At 41.2% G+C, this 24770-nt stretch overlaps 1 protein-coding gene across 1 annotated transcript in view; it reads right to left on the bottom strand.

The window, feature by feature from the left end:
* The window catches only part of TENM1 (teneurin transmembrane protein 1), a 104621-nt gene that overhangs the window by 25404 nt on the left and 54447 nt on the right, over nt 1-24770 (bottom strand). Inside the window, exons 6-7 of the mRNA XM_044682672.1 lie at nt 8499-8865; nt 5585-6095 (exon numbers count right to left, since the gene is read on the bottom strand). Coding sequence (XP_044538607.1) covers nt 5585-6095; nt 8499-8865 — 878 coding nt within the window. The remainder of the gene's footprint in view (nt 1-5584; nt 6096-8498; nt 8866-24770) is intronic.

The following is a 24770-nucleotide window of genomic DNA, read 5'->3' as shown; positions in this document are numbered from 1 at the left end:
TATTTATTTATACATTTATCTGGTTTATATTTACATTGCTTTAAATGGCAAAAGTGTGTACATGCTGTTTAGCACTAGTATGGGGCTTCTTACCCTGGGGCCCATGATCTTGTTTTTAAAAAATATTGTGATAACTGTATTTCAACATGCCTGGTTTCCTAAGAAACCTTTTATGTATTTAAAAATATTATTCCAAGAAAGGTCTGCAGGCTTCATCAGAATGTCAAAGGGGTCCATAGAGAGAAAACTCACTTATTGTTATTATTAAGCATCCATTATGTATTAGATGTTGTACTGGAAACTTTATGAAGATTCCCATTTGATTCTTACAACAATCCTAGGAGGTAGACACTGTTTTCATCCCCACTTTACAGTTGAGGAAACTGAGGCAAAAGAGATTAAGTGATTAGCCCAGGGTTATACAGCTAGTATCAGGGTTGAACTTCAGGTTCAGCAATTTATTCACTGCACCAGCTAGCTGCCTCAACACTGTAGTATTCATAGTGGCTGAACAAATTGTGTATATGATGGTGATGGAATACTAGTGTGCTAATGCTAATTTCACTAAAGTGAAATGATGAACTGGAGGATTTCAGCAAGAGCTGGAAAGACCTTCATGGACTGATGCAAAGTGAAATAAGCAGAACCAGGAAAACATTGTACTCAATAACAGCAATATTGTGGAATGAACAACTGTGATAGGTTTGGCTATTATCCACATTGCAATGATCTAGGACAAGTCTGAGGAGCTTTTGACAAAGAATGCTCTCCACCTCCAGAGAAAGACCTGTTGGAATTGGAATGCAGATGAAAACAGACCGCTTTTCACTGTTTTATTTAGGAATACATTTTGTGGTTTTGATTTTATAAGATTACTCACAAAAATGAAAAATATGAAAATAAAAAAATAAAACACACACACACACATACATCCATACCTATTTTTGTGCCATGACCCACAAAAGGTTAAGGAACCTCTACTGTTGTAGAATCCGTGAGGGCAGAGACTGTTCTATCTCTGTCTTTGTACCCAGTACCTGATAACTGATGAATCTTTAGCCCTCTTTGATTGCCTTTGTAAACCTTGGAGCAGCCAGTGTTCTTATTCCCCAGAGAAACAGAGCTCTCTGGATATAGAATTTTACTCTTTAATGTATTTCCTAGGGGCTGACTGGGTGCAGCCTCACCACCAACCTAAAACTGACATCCTTGGGTTGCATCTTTGTCAGTTCTTGGAGAAAAAACCCAACACTCCCATTTCTTCAAAGGACTTCACTTGGCTACATTTACCCTCATTTAGGACGGCACAGAAGCATGGCACTCTGGGTGACAGGCTTTGACAGCCTTCCTGAGCCTGGCTTTCCATTTAGCTATTTTCTCTCTCATACTCTCCTTATTGATTTTCCTTCCTTCACCAATGTTGAAGGAGACCAACCTCTGGAGATGAGAGATAAGATTGATTTTAGTCAACATTCCTCCAAGGAAGTTGGCCAAAGACAACTTGGACTAACACTTGTACTTGATGTCTCAGCCTGTTTGTTTTTCTTCCACCCTGGCAGCCAGCCCTTTTGTTTTTATTGAACACAAAGAGTGTGTAGGAAGCAATGGGCATCACCAAAATGCTTCTTGTGTGCAGTCTGAGAGGTTGAGGTTTTGAAAAGGACACGAGGGTTGGAGTTAGGGGACTTGGGATCAATTCCTTACAACCTCTCTGATCTTGGACTGGCTACCTAATTACTCTGGGCCTCAGTTTTCTTCTCTATAAAATGAGGACATTGGATTAGATGGTTGTTAAGGTCTCTTCTAGCTTTACATCTATGATGGGATCACCACAGCAGGCAGCTGAGTGAGCCCCAATAACACAAGAAGCTGACCCAGGAGGAATTTTCCTGGATGTTTTTATAAATGAACTCACAAATGTTCTACATCTGTGACTGTCAAATTGTTACATATTTTCCCCCAAGGAGACAAATAGGAACCCATTTGTTTCCCTATTAGATTATAGTACTACATTTTAGGTGAAGGCCAGACATTACCCAAAAAACTAAAGTTTCAACTGCTTGGGAGAAAATGGTTGATGGGCCCTGGAGTGACCTTCTTGTCTTATTTCTTCATTTCCCTTTCCATGAGAATGCCAGGTGCCAGGTGCCTGTGCTCATGCCTGAGGCTTCTATTTTGTTGTTTAGACAAGAGATGTAAAACATTATCTCTTCTGTAGCTTGACAGCCTCATTATTTGAATTTTTAAATTGGAATGTGACACTTGCCTTTTTTTTAAAGTTCCCTCAAAAGCACATACATCAGACTTAAAGCAAATTAATTGGGAAGCTCTTGGTCTCTAGTCTGGCTCATTTGCACAGTTCTGGTTCCAAATAAACCAAAGCATTAGTAAAAAAAGCCATTCCATCCAAAGATAATTCCAATATGAGGGGAAAAAACAGCTACTCAAAGAATATAGAAATAAAGGACAACATTTTCCACCATCGATATTTGGGCTGTTCCCTGTGTGCTACTGGGTAATTCATGCAAATATGGATGTTAGAGTTCAAAAGTAAGGTCCCTAGAACTGATCATGTTTTTGTGGGAAAGATCATGCCCCCAACAATAATACATGGGAAGCTGTGAATATTCATTTCCTTTGTCTGCTGAACAGAGTGTTAATTGTTGGGGGAACTAACCAATTGGACATTTACTAAATGCCATTTGGTGTCAACTTAATACTGGAACTGTTGTTGAGACTGCCCAAAGTCCTCGAGTCACTCTCGGATGGGAATATTTGATCTCAAAGATCTCTGAGCAGTTGATATTGTGGGAGACAAAAATGCAATGGAGAGATGTGTAGTGGGCTCAAATAGTAACAGCCTATTGACAAAGTGTCATAAGGGGTGGTATCTATATCTATATCTATATAAATATTTGTCTAGAAACACATATTGTACAAACGTACAATTTATATATAATACCAATTATATATGTTGACAAATATAGATATAATAATCAACAAAAAACTGTATAATTGGAAAACTAGTAGACTAAGCCTGTGGTGAAAGTTAATGGATCACCAGCTTCAGTGTTTTACTGGTAAGAAGGAAATTTGAACAAGGCCAAGAGGAAAGCCTTCGGCATGCTGAGTGGATATTCTTTGGAATGGTCTATGAAAGAACATAGACAGGAATCACATAGGAGGAGAAATTACAGAGTTGTAATCATTCCTGATTAAGTGAATGCCCACATTGGCATCAATGGACTCAAAGAGCCATTGAGGTCATAAAGCATCTTCTCTTTCTTTACTCTGGGAAAACTTGAGTCACAGCTGGATCAAGTTGCCCAAGTGTTCTGGACAAAATATTGACTAGCCTTTTTGCCCCGGTTTTTTGTTTTGTTTTTGTTTCTGAAATAACTAATTGGAAAATCAGAGGGAAAAGTCCAGTCAATTTTCGTCAATATTCCTCCACCAGCAGTATACTTGGCAACCTGGCAAGCGTCTAGTGTTCAGAGAAAATTGAGGGTGCTCTTCACTCCTCTTTCTTGATTGGCCAACCTTTGAACTGCAGACATGGACCTACTTGAACTCCACTTCTCTCGTTTCTGATGGAACCCTGCCTTTCAAAATGCCTTTCACTACTCAACCTCCCAGCCAAGAAGGTAGGGATCTTGTTTGTATTTCTAAAATGCTCACAGAGGAACCCAGAGCTACCATGGATGACTTTTCCATTTAGCACTACCAACAAATCCAGGCAACAGAAGTCATTCTGATGACTGAAGGCCATGGAAATTGTTGCTCTAGAAGAGACCAGGTAAATGTAGCCCCCAAGGGATGGTCCAGAATTTGGTATTCTCTAAGGACGATGCACCTGTGTTCCTCTGAGTGCTGTTTCATGGGCTACACAGACTAATGTCCTGACCTTAGGTTGAGATCTTTGTCCTCATCTCTACAAAAATAGGTACAAATATAGGTAAAAATAAGCAAAGGCACCCTGACACCAGAAAAAAGAAGGACCTATCTGTTAGTGTGAACAGTTGTGCCTTTCCCTAACATGACCTTCACTGAGGTCAAAGCGAGAGTCCTCAGCACAAGCAGGTCTCACACTACATTCATTCATGTCTCTCAATAGGAGCAACTCTTAATTCCTCAAATTTGTCTTGGTCATATCTGTGGCCAATGCTTAAGTTGGTTTTTCCTCTGATACCTGGCATGCTTCTGGGCTGCCCCTTTGGAAATGCCTGCTCAAATTGGTACTGGGCCTAACTCAAAAAGAAAAAGTATTGTTGTGATCTCTCTCTTTCTCTCTCTGTCTCTGTCTCTGTCTCTGTCTCTCTCTCTCTCTCTCTCTCTCTCTCTCTCTCTCTCTCTCTCTCACACACACACACACACACACACACATATATATATATATACACATACACACATGAGCTGATATCCCACCTCTACTGTCACCCACAATATAACACTAGAGACACCTCCGTCCTTTAGCATACCACCTAGGGCACAGCAAATTCTCAGCTGTCATCATGGCCCAAGATTCACTTCAGAGTCATAATCTGCATGCATTATGGAGATGTGAATCTATCACTGGCTCAGCTGCATCTATCCTGACAAAGGTCCTTTTATCCAGGCCATTTTCCTCTACGGCTCCATGTCTAGGTACATGCATCAAGAATCAGTTGGTCCTATAGAATTCTCTCTATTCTTCATGGTGCTGGTAAGTCTTCCCTTTCTGCTGCTAGTATGAACACAAAGCTACCTTTCCAGCTAGCCCTTGGTTACTCCTATTAAAGTTCCAAACATTTTTGTCTCATCTGGGAAGTATGAATCAGGAAACCTCTGCCATTAACTCCTTGTGCCCTTCATTAATTCACTTCCCCTTCCTCAGATCTCTGTTTTTACATCTGTAAAAAAGGGAGTAAGACTAAGAGACTACCTCTGAAGTCTCTACTTTGTAGCTCAAACATTCTCCAGCCACCTCCAATAATAGTTTCAACTCCTTAACATCTGGTCTCTGACGATCTCTGTATTTACAAGACTTGTACCCGTATCAATGCAGACCATAATAGATTTTCTGGAAATACCTTTTATTGACCATTTCTAATACTTGGCTATTTGTTAGGATTCCAAAGAGAATATGTTTTCTGACTCATGGATTGGAGGCTGGAGTGGCCTAAATTTGCACAAAGAAATATTTAAGCTGTCAATTTTAGGGGTAGAAGACATAAGAGAGGAGTAGATGGAATCCATTTAAGACTTTTCTCCTTTCTTTTGCATACTACACAATCTCACACTTGCTTCATAGGAATCATGTTTTGGCTTTTCCTCCTCCTTTACAGGCCTGGGCATACATAGCCAGAAATTTGTCTTGTCTCACTGGCAGGGTTCTAAGTACCTGCTTTCAAGTTCCCCCCTAGCAGTGTCTAGTTCAGAGCTATTGGACAGTAGAAGGCATGAACCGAACTTAGGTTTGCTGCAAAATTTATGACTTTGTTGGGTGCATTTCCAAGGAGAAAAATTATATGGAATTCCCAGCAATGACTTAGGCTACTTTCCATTTTAGGGGAATTTCAAAAGAAGGCCCACCAGAAGAACTTACTCATAAACAGTTGTCCATCCATTTTCATTGCTTTTGGTTGTCAGAAGGCCCGTGTTTCCTGGATAGGTCATCAAGGCCAAGTTATACCCTTGGGCAGATACTCTTTTTAGGACACCATTGCTGCTTATGGTCAGCCAGTACATCTGACCCCCAGGCACCATTAGCCACAGAGGGATCCCACCAGCATCCCGTCGAATGTGAACGGAGTTTCCATTGTTGCTAATAATTGCTCCTAAATCTCCGTCGCTATTGTAGGTAAAATTGTACACGTAGTCCCTGGTGATCAGATTTAACGTGTGCAGGTGAGTCCCATTGACGGTGAACTGATAGAGTTCTTGGTCAGCCGGGGAGGCAATCTCATAGAGGTTCATGTCATTCAGATGAGCTCTGTTCTTGCTTATAGCCCTGATTCGGATATTCCCCAGGTCAGCCACATAGAGAGTGCCATCAGGGGAAACTGCTAACGAAGACGGGGCTTTGAGTTTTGCATCTTTGGCGTAGCCACCATCACCTGAGGAAACAATGTTATCATTTTAGTGGTTGGTCTTATAAGCACTGAGCCCGTCACACCAGGAGATGGGGCACTGACTTCATCATTTGGTACTGAGAAGCTTGTTCCTTTAAACAAGATTTAGCTGCCCTCCCTCCTCCTGCCACCGAATTTCAAACCCATTATCTAAAAGAGTGTAATTTTTGAATTGGTACCTCTGAAGATTAATAATAAGATGCAATTATCTCAGTTACACCAATTTTCCCAAGTCCGTAATCTTGCTGATCATATTTTGAGAGACGAGAATGGATAATGATGATGGCTGCATGAAGTGTGACTGAAGACATGAGGCTGAATGGTGTATGCATATTGTGTATACAGGCACAGGATCAGAACCCCAGATTGGGAAGGAACCTTGGAAGCCATCTTGCCATTCCTTCTCGCTTTGTTTTCCAGGGCCACACGAACTTGACCGTGGTTTGCAATGCAAGCCTCAGCCATGAGAGCAAACTTGGTCATGGAAAAATAATGAGATCGACCTCATATATGATAAACCAACAAACCGGGCATAACCTCCTAGCCCATACGGGGGAGGGAATGGAAATACTGATGAAAAAATCACAAGTCAAGTTGGCAAATATGACTTCCTTGGGATCAAGGGAAGACAGAAATTAAGAGGAACATATAGACGTTCCATGATAGCAGGGGCTGTTGTTCTTTATCTTTTAGAGTATTTTTATTCTGAGTCCCTAACACAGTGGCAGGCACAAAGAAAGTGCTTAATTATTAATAACTGAATTAAAAAACTGAAAATTAATGTGCTGGCTTGGACAAGTATTTGTATAAGGCATGGATGATGTACAGGCCCTAATTTTAGTAGATAAGACAAGTCATTTGGTCATTGTGTTAATTAGTTGTTGTTTTTTTTTTTAATCCTTACCATCTGTCTCAGAATCAAAATTAAGTATTGGTTCCAAGGCAGAAGAGCAGTAAGGGCTAGGCAATGGGAGTAAAGTGACTTGCCCAGGGTCACATAGCTAGGAAGTATCCAAGGCCAGATTTGAACCCACCCCCCTCAAATCCAGGCCTAGCTCTCTATCCACCGAACCACATAGCTCTCCCTACTAGTTTTGTTTTAACTGTTTTTTTAAATGTCAAAGGAGAGTCCTATGAGCAGAGTCAGCGAGTGAGAGTGGATGGCATCTTGGGAAAACTTTTCTAAAAAAAAGAATGTATAGGCCTCAAGAAATCCACAGGAACAAAGATTTCAAGTGTAAATGACTTCATCTATCTAGCCTGAGTCAACTGAAGTCCAGAGAAGTTAAAGAATTTGTCCAAAATCTCAGAGCCAGAATATGAATCCACAGCCTGTGACTTCAAATTTAGTCCTCTTTCCATCATCCTCTACTAAGAGTAGAGAGGACGGTGGGGTCAGAAAGGCTGAGTTCAAGTCTTGCCTCGGACATAGTAGTTACATGTGCATGGACAAGTTGGTTCACCCAGATAACTCTAAGAACATAGAAATGACAAGATTTGCTGATCTGCCTTAGGCATGAGAGTTCCATCTGCTGATGAAGTCATGGGTGCACATATACATATACAATGATAACATGGGTAACTGGTGCCATATTCTCATTGGTCATGAAAGAAAAAGATGACATTTTTTATAGGAATTAAAAAGCTGTATAGCGTCCTGGGACGATTCCAGTAGGAGAAGCGGCACAGAACCTGGAGTCTAAAAGTCTGGGTTAGAGGCTCATTTCTGACTCTTATTAAATATATTTTTAAACGTGTATATGTATATTGAGTTTTGTAGTATGCCCTGGCTGGGCATGAATATGAAGGGAAATTGAGGAGTTCCCAGAAGAACAGTAGACAAAGGGAGAGAACAGCAGAGGTCAGCACCAAGAAGCAACATACTGACCCCCAAAGAATGGAAGAACATATGAAGGGAAATGAAGGGATCAGAGGATGCCATGAAACTGGCAGAAGGCATTGGAAGCAAGTGATTTTTGAGGGGTCCTCAGTAAAAGGCAAGTGAAGGCAAGAAGCCATGTTTACTTGAGTGAATGGTGACTGCTTGCGGATATAGCTTTAGAGCTGACTGTCTATTAAGGAGTACATTTTCTCAGCTTCTAGCTGAGTACAGAAAAAAAGGGGAGGAGATCTTCAAAGAAGGTAACTGGGACACTACCTGACAAAAGAGTTACAATATAAATTATATCACCTCCCATTTGTATGACCTGCTTAACTTTTCTAATCCACATCCCCACCAATTACAGTTTCTTCTATATATGGATAGGATGACACAAAAAAGCTAAGAACCCCCTATTCTAGATGTTTGTAGTCATATTTAATAGCTATAGTTCCTACAGAAAACAGCTAGGGGTTGTGTGTTTTGACAAAATGGCAATCAGCTCATACCTGAAAAACAGTCACAGTTAGGATCAATTTTGCAGTCACAGTCCGTGGGGGCTCCAGCAACTAGAGAGATTTCACCATTGGTTGTGACTTGTTGGATGCGGTTCACCTTTCTCTCGTCTGTTTCGGCGATATACAGAATTCCACTGTGAGAGACGCTAATGGCCCTGGCTGATTCCAGAGTCGAATGGATCGCCACCTTGCTGACTAAGAAATGATCTATCCCTGGCACCTGACAGTGGATGGGCCGCCCAGCAACAATCCGGACACGCCTACTTTCAGAAATTTGCAAGACGATGTTGTTATCCAAGATGTACAATGAGTTATCCATGGGATTGACTGCAAGGTCTGTTGGCCACTCCAATCGCACCTGCAAACAAAACAGGACACAAACTAGATTTAAATCTCTTGCCATGAACTTGGAAAATCCAAGGGCACATTTAATGGAGAAGAAAAACTCTCTTTATTCATGTGGTTGGTTGGTTGGCTTTGAGTATGGCTAATAAGAATAATAATAGCTAACATTTATGCAGCATTTATTATATATCAGGCACCGTGCTAAATACTTTACAATTATAATCTCATGGATCCCCACATAATTCTGGGGGGTAGTTACTATTATTATCATCCCCATTTTACAGTTGAGTAAACTGAAGCAAAGGGAAGTTAAATGACTTTCTCAGGATCACGCAGCCAGTAAGTGTCTGAGGTCAGATCTGAACTTGGATCTTCCTCATTATGGGCCCAGTGTTCTATCCACTGAGGCACCTAGCTCTGCCAGAGTCTCAGGTCATATTGGAACTTCAGGCCAGGCGTTCTCCGTACTGAATCAAGCTGCTGGAGCCATTGACTTCTTTGGTGTGTCTTCTCTACTCATCCTCTCTGTTGCTGGCCCTATGCTGATGTAGATAGTACACTGCCTTTATTTATTTAAAAGACTTAACCTTCTGTCTTAGGGTTAATACTAACACAAGAAAGTAATTCTTTTAAATAAATAATTGCCTAGCTCTTGTTACTCTTCTGGCTTAGTGACCATTCATTCTAAGACAGAAGAGTAACAACGGCTAAGCAACTGGGGTTAAATGACTTACCCAGGCTCATATAGGTAGGAAGTGTCTGAAACCAGATTTGAACCCAGGGCCTCCCATCTCTAGGCCTGGCTCTCAGTCCAGTGCACTACCTAGCCACTCCAGTTCATGGTGTTTAGACAGAAGCTCTCAGTAAGTTACTATGATCATCAGTATTGTCCTCCATGGGTGAAGGGAAGAAACAGGAAGAAGTGGATTTTTCTCACTGCAAAATTCCTATTTTGATCAACTGGAGCTATTGACGTGAAAACAAAATGGCGGAAATGTCATTAATTCCCCCCACTCAGAAAGCTAAGGGTGGAGCACACCTAGAAAGAGTAGATCCACTCTTTTGACATTCTCTCTTCTCCACCAAGAAGGCTGCCTTTGACATAAAGACTTTGGACTTGGAAGATAAGCTGTTCAATTTCCCACCTTGCCCAACTTGATTTAAACTAGTAATAGTAATGTCATGTTTATTGGATTGCGTATTGCCTCAGAAAGACACCAACTCTGGCTGCTTGTTTTCTTTGCCATCAAGTGAGTCACCCTCTGGCAGTTCCCAGAAACTAAAATGGCCTTTGTGCTTCTGAGAAACCTAAACAGACTGTACAGATCCCCTTCAATTCCCATTTGACTTGGCTGAGTGGCTGGGTCTCTCAGGCAAAAGATGGGTGGCTGATTTGTAGACTGGGCACCAACTTTCCTCAAGCCAGATCTTTTACACATTTCCTAACAAATGCTTTCCTTCTCCCTCTGTCTCCTACCTTCCCCTCCTTAATTTTTCTCCTCTATTAAATACACCATTTGCTAGTCTTTAAAGAAGTCTTCCTTGAAATGGAAAACTCTATTGGTTATCAAGACATTTATATAACATATAGTCTAATATATAAACCAAACCATTTCACCTCATAGCAGGAAGAATTCACATCTGTCAGCTGGAAGGAGATCACAGAACTGTAAAGTACTCGGGCTCATCATGGGGGAGCCCAAACAGGGCTTCGTGAGCTCAGCTAATCACTAGTCCTTGGTCTGTGTGGCAGGTAAACTACATTCTTCTGGAGTGTAGTGGCGGGAGATTGGGGGAATCAACAGCAATGGAAATTCTTGGAAACTCTGTCAAGTGAACCGATACCCTGGGAATTTGTCCAAATGTGTGACAGTTGTCTCATTCTGTCACAATGAATTAATTTTTAAAAATAAATTACCATTAAAGGTCATTGGTTTACCCATGAGCTACTGGTACTTGCCTTCTTCTTTACCATTCCCCAGCCCTTCCCCCACCTCCAAGCTTACTTTCCCTGAAAACTAACCCTGGGCAGAGAAAAATGAACTGTTGGGATGTCAGATCCTGACAGCACTAACTCTTCCTGATTCTTCTACATGCTTCCTACACTAATTGAAAACTTGTCTAGAAGGGATATGACTTTCAGACCAAACAGGCCCACAGGTGGCTTAAGAATCCAGTTAATTTAGAATTTGAATCAAATAAAGCATCAGGATCCTATGGGGGAAAATTCAAATGCAAATTAAATATCCAGATGTATAGCCTGGATTTACCTAATTAATCCAGAAAAGTACTTTGATAAGTGGATAATATTGGTACTATGTGTAGTGGATGTATCTGAGCAAGCCCTCTCTGCCCCTTCTATCTCTCCTGGGGCATGCCTGAACATAGCTCTTGCAGATGGACATGAGTTATAGGCATTCTGTATGATGCTGTCACACTTATTCCGTCATACACCTTTTATTTTCCAGAGTTGCAGTAACTTCTTGAGCTGGATCTCTATGATAACCCCAAACCATTTTGAAAAGAAAAAGACACGGCCCAATGAATGAGTCAATGATCATTAAGACATTTGTAACCTGTGACCCAGAACCGAAGTTCTGAGTTTAAGTAGACTAGATGAAATCTTGGGTACTTCTCTCAGAATCTCTCCTTTTAGTTCATGCCTTCATCTAGATCAGTGATGGGCAACCTTTTGAGCCTGGTGTGTCAAAATTTGCCCCCAAACCGAGCATAACTTGGGTGGTGTGTCATTTTGAGAAAAAAAACCATAATTTCATGATATTTATAGTTTAAATAACAAAAATGTATAATTGTAATATATAACTATTTAATAAACCAAAATAGGCAAATTAATAGAGGTAGAATTGTCATTGTGCACAGAGTGTCTGTACTACACTACAGCAATTTTTCATCTTGGCATGTGGCCCCATACTTCTCTGTATGCGGCCGCATGTCATCAAAAATGGCTACACATGTCAGTGCTGACACACGTGTCATAGGTTTGCCACCACCAATCTAGAGTTTCCCTGGGGGAATATCGAGAATTATTTTACATATAGACAAGGGTATGCTAGTAAATATTTAACAATCAGCTCTCTAATATGAAGAGAGCCCCCTCCAGTTCAACTTGTGTGCCCTGTACCCTGAATGGAATTTTGGCCCTCCTCCTCCCACTAGCTTTGCTGTGTCTCCCTCTTCTCCTTTCTATCCTAATACCCAGTTCAGTCAGTGAGAAGAATCACCAAAATTCTTCCCTTCCTCTCTTCTCCTGCTCAGACCAGTGGAAGTTGGCCAAGTTTCCTCAGTCTCTGGGGGCTACTTCTGAGACCATCCCTTCCTTCCTCCTCTGCCCTTGGCCAATGAAGGACTTGGGCTCCCAAAATGAGTCCTTTAATAAGTAAAGTGAGTTTATTTGTGCTTGCCGGGACAATCTAGGAAAGATAACTTCCTGAGGGACCCTGAGGAAGTGAGAAGTGGGGCTCACCCCCAAGGACTAAATGATTGTGGGGGAAAGATTGATTTGATATTTGCCAACTTGTTGCTTCTGAAGGACAAATTAAAGAAAAACTCTCATAGATATATATGCATGACATACTTTTATGTATATATGACATACTTTTAAGTGCAAATTGCATTAATGTTTTTTCCATCTCTGTCTTAAATCTGGATAATTAACAAAACATAAATTAAATTTTGATTTGCAGAGTTTTCTGATTTCCAAAAATTAAATGCTCACATTGAAAATTTAACCGCCAGTTTTCCCAACCGGTGGAAGCCGGCTCCAGCACCCTCATGCATTAGGTCAAGAAAAAGATTCAAGGAAAGTTAAAAGGCTGTCAGTTCCTGTGCAAACACTCTGGATAACCATCCAATGAATATAGGATAGACCTTATTTAGTTCAACTTGAAATGCAAGGAACAAAGGACTCATAATGGAATCCATAAATAATAAAGACAACTTTCCTTCCCTCTCTGGTGATATTCTACCTCACCAAGGGAACTATATAGTTCTCCAGAGTAGATTTATAAATGAAAAAGAGTAAAACCTTCTAAAGAAAGTCCTACTGAGTTCTGGCAGTTTTTCTAAGAGAGAAAACTTCGTGTGTGGGCCTAGTGATGCTTCCTGAAGAATGAAAATTGGAGAGGCTCATAGACACAACGCTGCCTATGAGGTCATTAATTTTTGTGCCCATGGTGACACATCAGGAGAGGCCTTGTGAAAAGGGCACCGGACTTGGACTACAATGACCTGGGTTGAATGTCACTTCTGTTATACTACACTATTTGAAAGATCTTGAGTAAGCCACTAGACATCTATGAGGCTCGGCCTCCCCATCTGCAAAAATGATAGAGTTGGACGACAGGACCTCAAAGCAGCCTTCCAGCTGTAGAACCTTTGATGTCTATCTACTAAAAGTAGAGGAGGTTTGTGATCTATCTGCATTGGTGAAGACAATGTCCACAATGATAAAGTCAAAGGGACTTGAAGTAAGATTTTCCTCTAACTCTTGTCTAAAAATATTACTGAATTCCTTGATTCCATCCAGGAAGTGATATCATTCCGCTATTTGGTAACAAATTCCCTGGCTAATCCTTCTGAATACACTCCCCAAGTTCCTTGGTTTTTGGCCTGCTGGCAATTCTCGATGTGATGCCACTCCTCATTTCTTTTGTTATCCCCACCATACTGCTCAAACAGGAATGCAAAGCTCTGCTCTCTGGCTCACTTCCTCCATTTGAGGAGATTTTCTATGGATCAATCTCAAAAGCCTGTGCAAATCATCCATCACTATAGTTTCTATCTTAGAGTTCAGCCACACTGAGCAAACCAGATGTTTCCAGAAAGACTTTCCCCCCTCCACCCTGTCCCAAACATGACACTCCTAATCTTCTTCCTTCTCTATACTTTGAGCCCTTTGGTTCATTTCAAAAATGACTCTGTTTGATTTTGATCTTTGAGGTGTCTTCAAGATGACTTTGCAGGGAGTGTGTGATTATCTTTCATGCAGTGCACCAGCCCCAGGGAAGATACAGTGACTGACGGGGCTGAGCTCTCCTTGCTAGGTGCTCTGCCAATTCGACATTCTAGTTTTTCATGGCTCTAAAAGCTGACATCCCCAGATTGTTAGCGTCACTTTTTGTCAGTTTTCAAATGGCCTTCACGTTACTTGACACCGATATTGCCTGAGCTTCTTCAGATTTATAAAAGGAAAAGAATAAAACCTTCTAGAGAAAGTATCTTTTCTGCAACTGGAAAGTCTGATGGCACCTCTTAGGAAGCAATGGCCTCTCTTTGTCTTGTTTTAAATAGGTGAAAATTATTGGGGAATAAAACCTAGGGAAGACAATAGCAGACATAACACATTTTCAGAGATGGAAGAGATCTTGGTAGCCATTTAGTCCAACTCAGACCTGAAAAAGAATCCTTATTGCATCATACCCAAGAGGTGGTCATCTAGCTTCTACTTGAGGGCCTTCATTGGAAGGGAGCCAGCCACTTTTGGATGGTGACGACAGGTAGGAAATTTGGCTCCATCTCAAGCCTAAATGGGTCTCCTTGCAACAAATCAATTAATCAGCCAACAAGAATTTCTTAAGCACTTACTAGAGGATGAGCTATTGGGTGCTACATGCTAGGGAGACAAGAAAAAATTGAAATCTATCTGTGCTCAAGGACAGATTATTCTACTATGTGGATGGTGGAAAGAAATACAGAGTAAATCCAAGGCAGTTTTATTTTTGGTAAGGGTGGGAGAGGAGACCATTAGGGCTGGAAAAATAAGGAAAAGCCTTACATAGGAGGTGGCATCTGAACTGCATTTTGAATGAAGCTAAGCATTTTAAGGGGCAGGAGTGACAAGGTATGAGCAGAAAGAATGGGATGGATGTCAGAGATGTGCATATAGCAAACGAACAAGATTTGGCAAAAGACTGGAGTTGCAGAGTGAAGGAAAAAGAAAAGTAGAAGATGCCAAGGTTGTGAGCCTGGATGACTAAAAGGATGACGACACCCCTGATAGGAAGGTGGGTAATGGGGCGGTTTGGGGGAAAGACCATTTCTGTTTTGGACATATTGGATTCGAAATGTCTATCTGCTAGGAAATGTCCAACCAGCAGTTATTTCTGGGAGACTGAAGCATAGAAGACAGGTTAAGGCTAGATATATAGATGAGAGAGTCATTTACAAAGAAAGAGTCAAATACAAAGAAATAAGCCAGGAGAGCTGATGAGAGCCCTGACAGACTATAGAGAGAAAAAGAATGGAGTCCAGGACAGGGTCTTGAGGGAAACCCACGATTAAAAGGCAGGAAATTAATGATACAGTAAAGAGTAGCTGGTAGGAAGAGATTCATCTGGCCTTTGTGAGAAGGAACGTTCTTGGGTAGCCTACTGCAGTTTTGGAGAACTTTACTTCTGAGGAAAAAAACTCCCCAGAAACAAGATGGAGAGAATGGGGGCCTAAAAGTGATTTTTGACTCAAATGAATCTGTGTAGCCTTATCCAGGTGCCATTTAAGTCCAGTAAGGAAAGAGAGAATAGTTTCCATTTCCTATGATGAATCTGATCCCAGGATGAAAATGACTGAGCAGAATGATGACAGGCGGTCCTGTTCCACAATCCCAGGTCCGACTTAAGATCAAATGTGTCTAGAATCTGAAGTGATTTCATCTTAGAATTGCAATGATTTGGATTACTGAGAAATCTTTTTTTTTCTTTGAAGGCCACAAGAATTGTCTGATACCATGAATGTTTCCACACATTCCTTCCAATTCATCAGCGCACCCAAACTCTAGATGAATTTGCTTCCTAATTGCTATTATCTCATCTTTTAAAAAAACCCTTATCTTCTGTCTTAGAATTGATACTAAGTATGGGTTTCAAGATGGAAGAGCAGGAAGAGCTAGGCAGTGGGGGTTAAGTGACTTGCCCAGGGTCATGCAGCTAGGAAGTGTCTGAGGTGATATTTGATCCCAGGACCTCGGGACTCTAGGCCTGGCTCTCTATCCACTGAACCACCCAGCTGCCTCTGCTATCTCATCTTAATAACAGACATAACTGCTTCAAGTTGCTGATGTCCTTTTCTTATCTCTCCCCTTCTGAAGCTCTGGTTTTTGAAATGCCATTTCTGTATGCACTGAATGTTTGAATGTTCCAGTTTTCAATTTCCAGTTCAAGCCATCTATCAGCAGATGAAAACTGTAGCAGGTCCTTCAGACTCCTCAACTAATTGGTTTGTAGACATGATTGGTATTGTAGGAAGAATGCATTCTCCATGGTGCTATATCCTGACCTGTTGTTTGTGTCTCTCTGGCTTGAAGTTTCTCATGTGTGCTGAAAAAATTCACTCATTCACCAGTTCCCATGAGGAACTTCGAAGTCATTTTCCTCCTCCACCAACATCTTTCTTTCAGTTTTCGTCCTTTTAATTCAGTTAAGCTAAGCTCCTCCTCTGTGTCTAGCACTGTGCTAGGTATAGGGACTATGAGAAAAGAAATAAATGGGAATTGGTACAGATTTGGGAAGCTACTCTGAACACTTGGTGCAAGTTAAGATTCTTTGGTAGAAAGCAGGATCTTCCCTTTTTTCTTCTATCAATATTTCCTTTCTTTTGAGTACTTTTGCCCAACTGTGTTTTTCCCACTTGCCTGGCTAGTCTGTGAACTATTAAAAGTCAAACCCCGTATCTTAATCATCTAGAAACTCTTCCAAATACTTTATATATGGTGGATGTTCAATTTAGGCTTCTTGAGGGAACGGGGTGTGTGTGTGTGAATAAAAGACATGTCTGTAGCTATGTGGTGTATGGCATCTTCTTGGGGAGCTAAGAGGCAAGTACAAGTCCTGGCATCTGAGAAACTGGTTTTTAAAGAATATTTTGATAATCACATAGTGATATAGAGGATTTCATTTGCAACCCCGTACATTTAGAAATATTATTCTGATGAGAGAACTGTAGGTTCTTCCAAGGGACTTTATGATGCAAAAATGCTCAAGAACCCCTGATTGAGAGAATCATCCAAGGGAGTAGGAGAGCAAGTTTGACACTGAAGAAATTCAGAGTAAGGAAGAGATCCCCGATACCTTCCTGAAGGAGAAGGGAGGTATTATTTCTTCCTTATGAGTGAGTGCCAGAAACCATTCTTTGCCTAGTTTCTTCTTGTTGACAAGTTGCCGAAAACTTCCTGTTGCAGGTTGTTAATATCATATTCCTAGCTCCAATTCCCCCTGGCACTGAAAGCAATTTAGAAGCCTAAGGTATCCCTGCACTGTTTTTATGAAATGGTTTTCTCTCATTGATCATCTGCTCATTTCAGTAACTACCTCTAACCTTTTTTTCCTCGGGTAATATTTCAGGAAGAAACTATTAAAAATTTTCACCGTGGAGATAAGATATAAATGGACAATCCTCTATGGGAAGAAAAGCTTGTGATTGCTTTGCTCAAAAGTTCATTTCTAGTTAGCTTTTCATTCGGTAAACTGTCTCGCAAGCTTTCACATGGTGATGTTTCTAACAGACAGCCTAATGAACATTTAGGGAGAAGACTTCACTGGTTAGATTTCCAAAGCAAAGCTTCAAATGGACTTCTGGCTTTGTACCCATCCTTTCCACAGTATACATCAGCGACATAACTCCGGAGGTTTGCTACCTAGATGTTCAATGGGCACAAGGGGCCAGTTAAGAAATAGTTGTGGGGACACACATATGATGGTGGAAAATTAGGGACCCCCAAATTTACTACCATACATATTTTAAAGGTTCCAGTTAGAGATCCCAGAGAACCACGGGCTTTGGTTTCAGAAACTGGGAAGTTCTCTACAGCACAAAGTCTCATACTTCATGGATTTTTTTCCCCTTGTTTTTTCTGTGATCCAATCACTCTAGCCAATAACAATGAAACAAGGTCACATGGCATGAGCTGAACCACAAGAGTAGCAGAGTTGGAGCACTGGATAATTGGGCTGAAATGCTTTCCACCTTGGTCTTTCCATGAGCAGCTTCAGTTGGGAAATTGTGTGAATTCACAATGAAACTATTAATGCACTGGGCACCTGGGTCCTGGGTCAGTGAGAACCCCAAAGGTATTCTTTCAGTTCCACTATATTTGGGCTTTCTATAAAGTTGCTTAGGATTTGTTTTTGGTAAGAAATTTCATCAGGGGTTTCCTCACTAACTAGAGAATGACCATAATGATGTCAGGAAGCTTTCAGCAGGGACTATCATTCTCGGGTTACTTCTCATCTGGAGAGTTTCTGAGGTTGCCACCACAGGAAACCCCCTCATCACGTGTCCACCAATTCTTTGAATTTCTGATCTGGAGGAACTGTGGGGCTGCTGCTGATTGGCACTTTTTTTTGGTTTATATTACTTTGTTGGCTATTTTCCCTTTGGGGCATTAGGAACAGAATGGACCATGCTCAACCCAGCACCATGCATTCTAGACCTATGGCAATGAATATCCTTTTAAGTCTTACTGACTTGCAATGATATCAAGAAGAAAATGCCAGTGTTTGTGTCCTGCAAATATCCAGCTAGGCAAGAGGTGGTGCTTGCTGCTGATTACAAAGTAATACTTAGATAAGCGAGAGGGAGTCAATAGCTATTTTCCATTTCTCTTTACTACTGCTGTCTTTTGATGTTACTCAGGCTAGTCAGCCCATCAGGCATGGGCACATTGGGCAGGACTTCTATAGAATCTCAGCGACAGCAAACAGAGTCTCAGTAGACAGGCACCAAAAGATCTCCATACGCATGCCCTCTCAGGTAGCTTTCTGGGAATATCAAAGCTTGGGTCCATGACTCTCAAAACAAATGTTCACTCAACAAGCAGAGATTAAGGTTGATTCTTTATGTTTTTGGCTCTCTTCCTCCACTCAGTGGTGTGTGTGTGTGTCTGTGTGTGTTTGTGCACTCATGCATGTGTGCTCACGCCTATTGTACTTTCTTCATGAAAAAATACGAACAACCTAGTTAGCCCAAGCACTTGAGTGTTGTTGTACTCATGGCTTGCTGCTAAAGATCTAAAATTCTTTTCCTTCTGACCATTATCATGTATTTCCTAGCTGGCCAGATTTAGAGGCACAACCTGGGAGTGTGTAATAGAGTTTCCCAACAAGAATCATAACTTTCCCTAAGTGGCTCAGAAAGGGATGGAGCCCTTGGTCTCCATGACCTCAAAGTTGCCGCCTTTACTTGAAAACCTTCATGGTGAGGGGATGAAGCCAGCTCATTTAAACAACTTTTACCTACTGCACTTGCTTCTGCTCTCTGAGGCGAAAGAGACCAAATGGAATCTCATCTCTAAACGATAGCCAGCCCCTTCTATGCTTGAAGACAGTTTCTGTCTTCCTTCAAGCACATACATGCACACATACTTCCTAACCATTGTATAAATGGAGATTTTGAATCTTGGACTGTATCCCCCAGAAGTCCCTTCATATTTCCCCAAATTCCCTTTAATCTCTCTTACGCCTCCACATTTGCTTGGTCACGTTATTGTTTTCTAAGTTTTGTAGCTTCTCCCTCTCTCTCTCTCCTTCATGAGAGCGGCTGATGTGAGTTTAGCACCTTTTTCACTCTAGTATTTTATGTTAGTTTATTATTAACAAAACTTTATTAAATATAATATATTAATATACTATAATATTAATAATAAATATAAAAATAATAAAATCTTGCTAGACATCTAAGAAAAGAAGACTTCATTTATATGGTAGGCATTCCTCAACTACCATCTACACCCAGTCCACTCCCAATAGCTCTCCCTACTCCCTTTCCCAACAAGTATCATAACTTTTCCTGGATCACAGTGGTAGAGAATGGAGAATCTACTTGTATCAAGTTGAATGGCCAAGAAAATTTTGAAGAGGAAGCCCAGCGAGGTTTCCATTCTCCTTTGCTTATAAGCAGCTACTTTTACAGCATGTGCTGTACCTCCTGGTCAGGTTGGGAGAGATCAGTATGGTTTACTATAACACTGGCATAAAACTGGGGCTGTATCAAGGCAAAACCATTTTTGCCATGGGAAAAGGGATGGGCAGCTTACTGTCAATTGAAGAGCAAAATTTTTGTAAATGAAGGCCAGAAAGTATACACACACACACACACACACACACGCATACATGCGCACACACACTTTTCATATGAGTGGATAGCACTAGGATTAGCAAAGAAGATAGAATGCTCCTTAAAAAGTTGCTCTGTCACTGGGCATCTGGCTTGGCCCATTTTCCCATTCCAGGGCTATTTGGATTCTTATAGGATATAGAGATGACAATGAATAAGCAGGGCAGGCTCTTTCAGAAGCAGCAATCTAGTGACTTCCATAGGAAGAAAAAAAAGATATGGATTTCCCTTTTTGTAAGCAAACCATCTCCTTGTTTAATGTAGACCAGGAAAGGGTAGAGCTCTGTTGTTGAGTTTACCCAAGGTCTGTTTCATATTTTGGTAAATCAAAAAACATAAGGATTTGGAACAAATGCCTGATTTGGTTATCAAAGCAAATTCTATTTTTGAGAGATAAAAAGATTTGATTAACCTGTTTCCTAAGTGCCACTGAGCACAGAATCTGGGAATAAGCAGCCCATGGCAGACCACATCGCATTTGTCACCTAGCTAAATACAGTGTCTTCATCGAAAGCACAGAGGTGGACAGGCTTTCTTTGGGGAATTATTTCCCTTAGTTGCTTGAGAATTTTCATGCAGTAAATTAATCTCCATAAGATATGAAAATATATGACTAGCCCAAAGGAAAACTCTCATCAGGTTTGAACCTGCATACATATTCGTGAAAAACAAACAGGAAGGGCATGTAGTGTCCTTCTCAAACCTCGAAATGGACATGCCATATTCTCCTGGGGGGCACGTTTTGATAATGGACCCAGGAATTTAGCCACAGGAAGTCCCATTTCTTGTGAAATGATATCATACTCTTGAGAACTGCTGTATCTATGTAGTGTGTGTGTGTGTGTGTGCGCACACTGGCTGGGGGGGTGCTGGTCACTAGAAGAATGAATAAAAAGTCACATCTGGTGGTGAAACATGCCATCAGAGAGGCGGTAAACTAACGGTAGGTGAGGAATGTCTCAGTCACTTTGTTTGCCTGTACTTTGTTACAAGGAAGGATTCTGTTGGGTGAAGTGAGTCTTTGGAAAGTCATATTGAATTTTTTTTTAATCAGTAAAAGTGGGGGAAGCTAGGTGGCTCAATGGTTTGGGAGCCAGGCCTAGAGGTGAGAGGTCCTGGTTCAAATTTTACTTCAGACACTTCCTACCTGGGCAGGTCACTCAAATTTCTTGAATCTCTATGGAGTTGCAGAGAAATTCAAAAGTCTGGCCATACAGAGAATTCCACTTAAAATAGCCTTCATTCATATGATCTAATTCTCACCTCCATCTCTGGTCATGTGGCTAAGTAGTGGGAGTAAACCAAGAAAGGCAAGTCCTACCTGAAGAATTAGAGCTCCCATATCAACTCTATCACTCATAGGTGACAGAGGACAGGAAAGAAAATTGGGTTACCCCAATGCCTAGCCCTTATCGCTTTTCTGCCTTGGATCCAATACATGATACTGACTCTAACGTGGAAAGTAAAGGTTTAAAAAAATCAGTGAAATATTTTAAAAAATGTGCACCTGCAGCTAGCCCTCATGGAGAGCCTATGAGGTTGAATGAATCAAAGAGATCTAGTGTTAGCAGGTTACACTAATTCATGGGGGGTGTATTTGTAGAAGGATCACTACGACTCGATCGAACTCCAGATTTCTATTCACCAGCCACGTCAGCCAAACCTCCCCAAGTCTGTAAGGCTGATGTAGAACTTTTTAAACTGAATCACTCCACTTGTTAAGGGTTGAGGGAGAGAAGCGATGAAAATGGAAGGCAAGCTAGAATGAAGGTCCAAAACAGAACCTCTGCTACAAGCTAGTTACTATCTCTTTTTATTTATTTATTTACTTATTTATTTATTTATTTATTTATTCATTCATTCATTCATTCATTCATTCATTCATTCATTTATTTATTTATTTGTTTGTTTGTTTGTTTATTTATTTATTTAAATTTTAAACCCTTAACTTCTGTGCATTGACTCATAGGTGGAAGAGTGGTAAGGGTAGGCAATGGGGGTCAAGTGACTTGCCCAGGGTCACACAGCTGGGAAGTGTCTGAGGCTGGATTTGAACCTAGGACCTCCCGTCTCTAGGCCTGGCTCTCAATCCCCTGAGCTACCCAGCTGCCCCCTAGTTACTATCTCTTAAGGTAGAAACACTGTATGAGTAGTCTGGGAAATGTAAGGGGCTCTAAAAAAGAGCAACCTCTCTAGTTTGAGCATTGCTAACCCTAATCCACACCACATCCACCAGTTTGACGTCATTGCCTTGAATGGAAGTAACTCTTGGGTTATAGAGGCAGAGGTGGGATTTCCACAAAGCAGACCCTTGTCTGGGTTTCAGCCATTTGCCACCTCCTTTGGTAATACACAGTCTTCCAAGTGGGGAAGTTCTTCCCAAAGCCAAACTATGTCTCTCGTGCTGTAACTCCAATCCCTATTTCCCCTTCTCATCTGTCCTGTCAGCAGAAACAGAGACCAGCTGCTCTTACTCATTCAGACATTTGTTCAAAAATCCATATCTTTTGATTTACTGAAATATGAAACTGAACTCCTGTTGTAAGCTCAGCTGGATCATTGTAAGTACTGCTATAAACAACCGCTATGAAGCTCACTGCTTGGCCTTCTCCTCTCTAGGTTAAGTCAACCCAACCCCTGAAGCCTGGTTCTGGGAAAAGCCAGGGAGTGATCTACCACAATGCCACTGGGCTAAGTAGCCAAGGAGATGGGGGGCGGCTTCCTACTGGGCTAGGGAAGCTGTACCATGCTGAGGCCCCCTGTATCTAAGCACTCTGCTCATCTGATATGATCAGTGTTCTCTAATCCTTTGAGCTCTGGGACATTCCCCTTCTTGGCTCTCCTCCAGTCTGTGACAAACTTAGGGACTTGATTATTGCCACAGCCTGCTGGTAGGTTTCCCTGTCTCTAGAGTCTCCCCCACTCTAATCCATCCTCCTTTCAGTTGCCACAGTGATCTTCCTAAAGAGCAAGTCTGAGGCAGCTAGGAAGCTCAGTGAATAGAGTGCTATGCCTGAAGATGAGAGATCCTGGGTTCAAATCTGGCCTCAGACTCTTCTTAATTATGTGACCCTGGGCAAGTCACTTGACCCCGGTTGCCTAGCCCTTGCTGTCATTCTGTCTTGGAACCAATACTTGTGTCAGTTCTAAGACAGAAGGTAAAGGTTATTAAAAAAAAGGAGCACGTCTGACCATATCACTTCCCTGCAACTGCAGTGGCCCCATATCACCTCTACAATGAAATAGAAAATCCTCTTCTATTAGCATTTGAAGTCCTTCGCCACACAGCCTCAACCTACTTTTCTGGGTTTATCATGTTATATAGGCTTTTACACTCTACAATCCAACCCAACTTGCCTTCTTCCTTTTCCTCCCATGTAACACTCTATACCTCCTCTCTTTACATACATGCTGTATATGCCTCTCCCGTCTCTGTCTCTTAGAATTCCTGGCTCCCTTCACAGTCATGTGCCATCTTGTGCAAGAGCCCTTTCTAACCCTATCCCACCTCCACATTCAAATTACCTTCTATTTACTCTGCATATATTTAGCATATATGACCTTGTTTCCTCTGTTGAATGCATCTCCTTGAGGTCAGGGCTATTTCATTTCTTTCTTTCTTTTTTCTTTCTTTTTTTTTTGTTGTTTAAACCCTTACCTTCAGTCTTGGAATCACTACTGTGTATTGGCTCCAAGGCAGAAGAGCAGTAAGGGCTAGGCAATGGGGGTGAAGTGATTTGTCCAGGTTCACTCAGCGAGGAAGTACCTGAGATCAGATTTGAACCCAGGACCTCCTGTCTCTGGGCCTGGCTCTCAATCCACTGAGCAACCCAGCTGCCCCAGGTCTGTTTCATTTCTATATTTGCTAGCCAAAGAGTAGGTGATTAGTTGATAGATTATTTTTATTCCAGTAATGCAGGCTTTAAAAGTTTGCCTCTCTGAATTTACAGCTTCTTTGCAACTTGGACTGTGTTTGGTTTTGTGACTCTTTCCCATGCACTTGAAATTAAATGAAGTGCTTTGGAAACTTTAAACACTAGCGAATGATGCAGTAGATAGGGCAGAGCTTTGAGGTAGGGAAAACATGAGTTCAAATTCTACTTCCTAGCTGTGTGACCCTGGGCAAGTCACTTGGATCTCTGCCTCTTGGTTTCCTTATCTGTAAAATGGGGACTCTAATAGTACCAGCCTCCCAGGGTTGTTGTGGGGATCAAAGGAGAGAATATATGTATAGTGCTTAGCATGGTACCTGGCATATAGTCGGTGCTTAATAAATTCTTCTTTTCTTCACTACTCCTGTTTAGTTCTTCTTATTGTTAGTCATTTTACATTCAGTTCCTTTTATAGACCCCTTTAACCTTTTGCCCAAATCTGCAATTTCTTTCTATTTTATCTTCTGCTTTGATTTAATGTAATTTGGCAGAGAATCCTAAAACCCCCTATTATGTTGATTTTCTTCTACCTATTGTAATTCTTTTTGCAAATGAGTCTCCTTTTCCCTTTAGAAATGTAGTATGATGTAAATACCTATATGTTCAATGCATATGCTCTCATATATACACATCTGGGAACTTGGGTGCTTCAATGCCAAATGGACCTGGGGGAGAACCACGCTGGCCTCCAATCTAGCTCCTAATGACTCAGTTCAAAAGAGCTGGGCTACTTTGGGGGACTTCTTACATATTCAGAGATGGAACCTGGTGGCTTCCATAGAATTCTATTTATTATTATTTTTATTTAAAACCTTTACCTTCTGTCTTAGAATCAATACTGGGTATTGGCTCCAAGGCAGAA

Source organism: Gracilinanus agilis, chromosome X (genome assembly GCF_016433145.1).
Source record: "Gracilinanus agilis isolate LMUSP501 chromosome X, AgileGrace, whole genome shotgun sequence".
Lineage (NCBI taxonomy): Eukaryota > Metazoa > Chordata > Mammalia > Didelphimorphia > Didelphidae > Gracilinanus > Gracilinanus agilis.
Note: the sequence above shows the minus strand (reverse complement) of the source record. Positions and strands in the feature narration are given on the sequence as shown.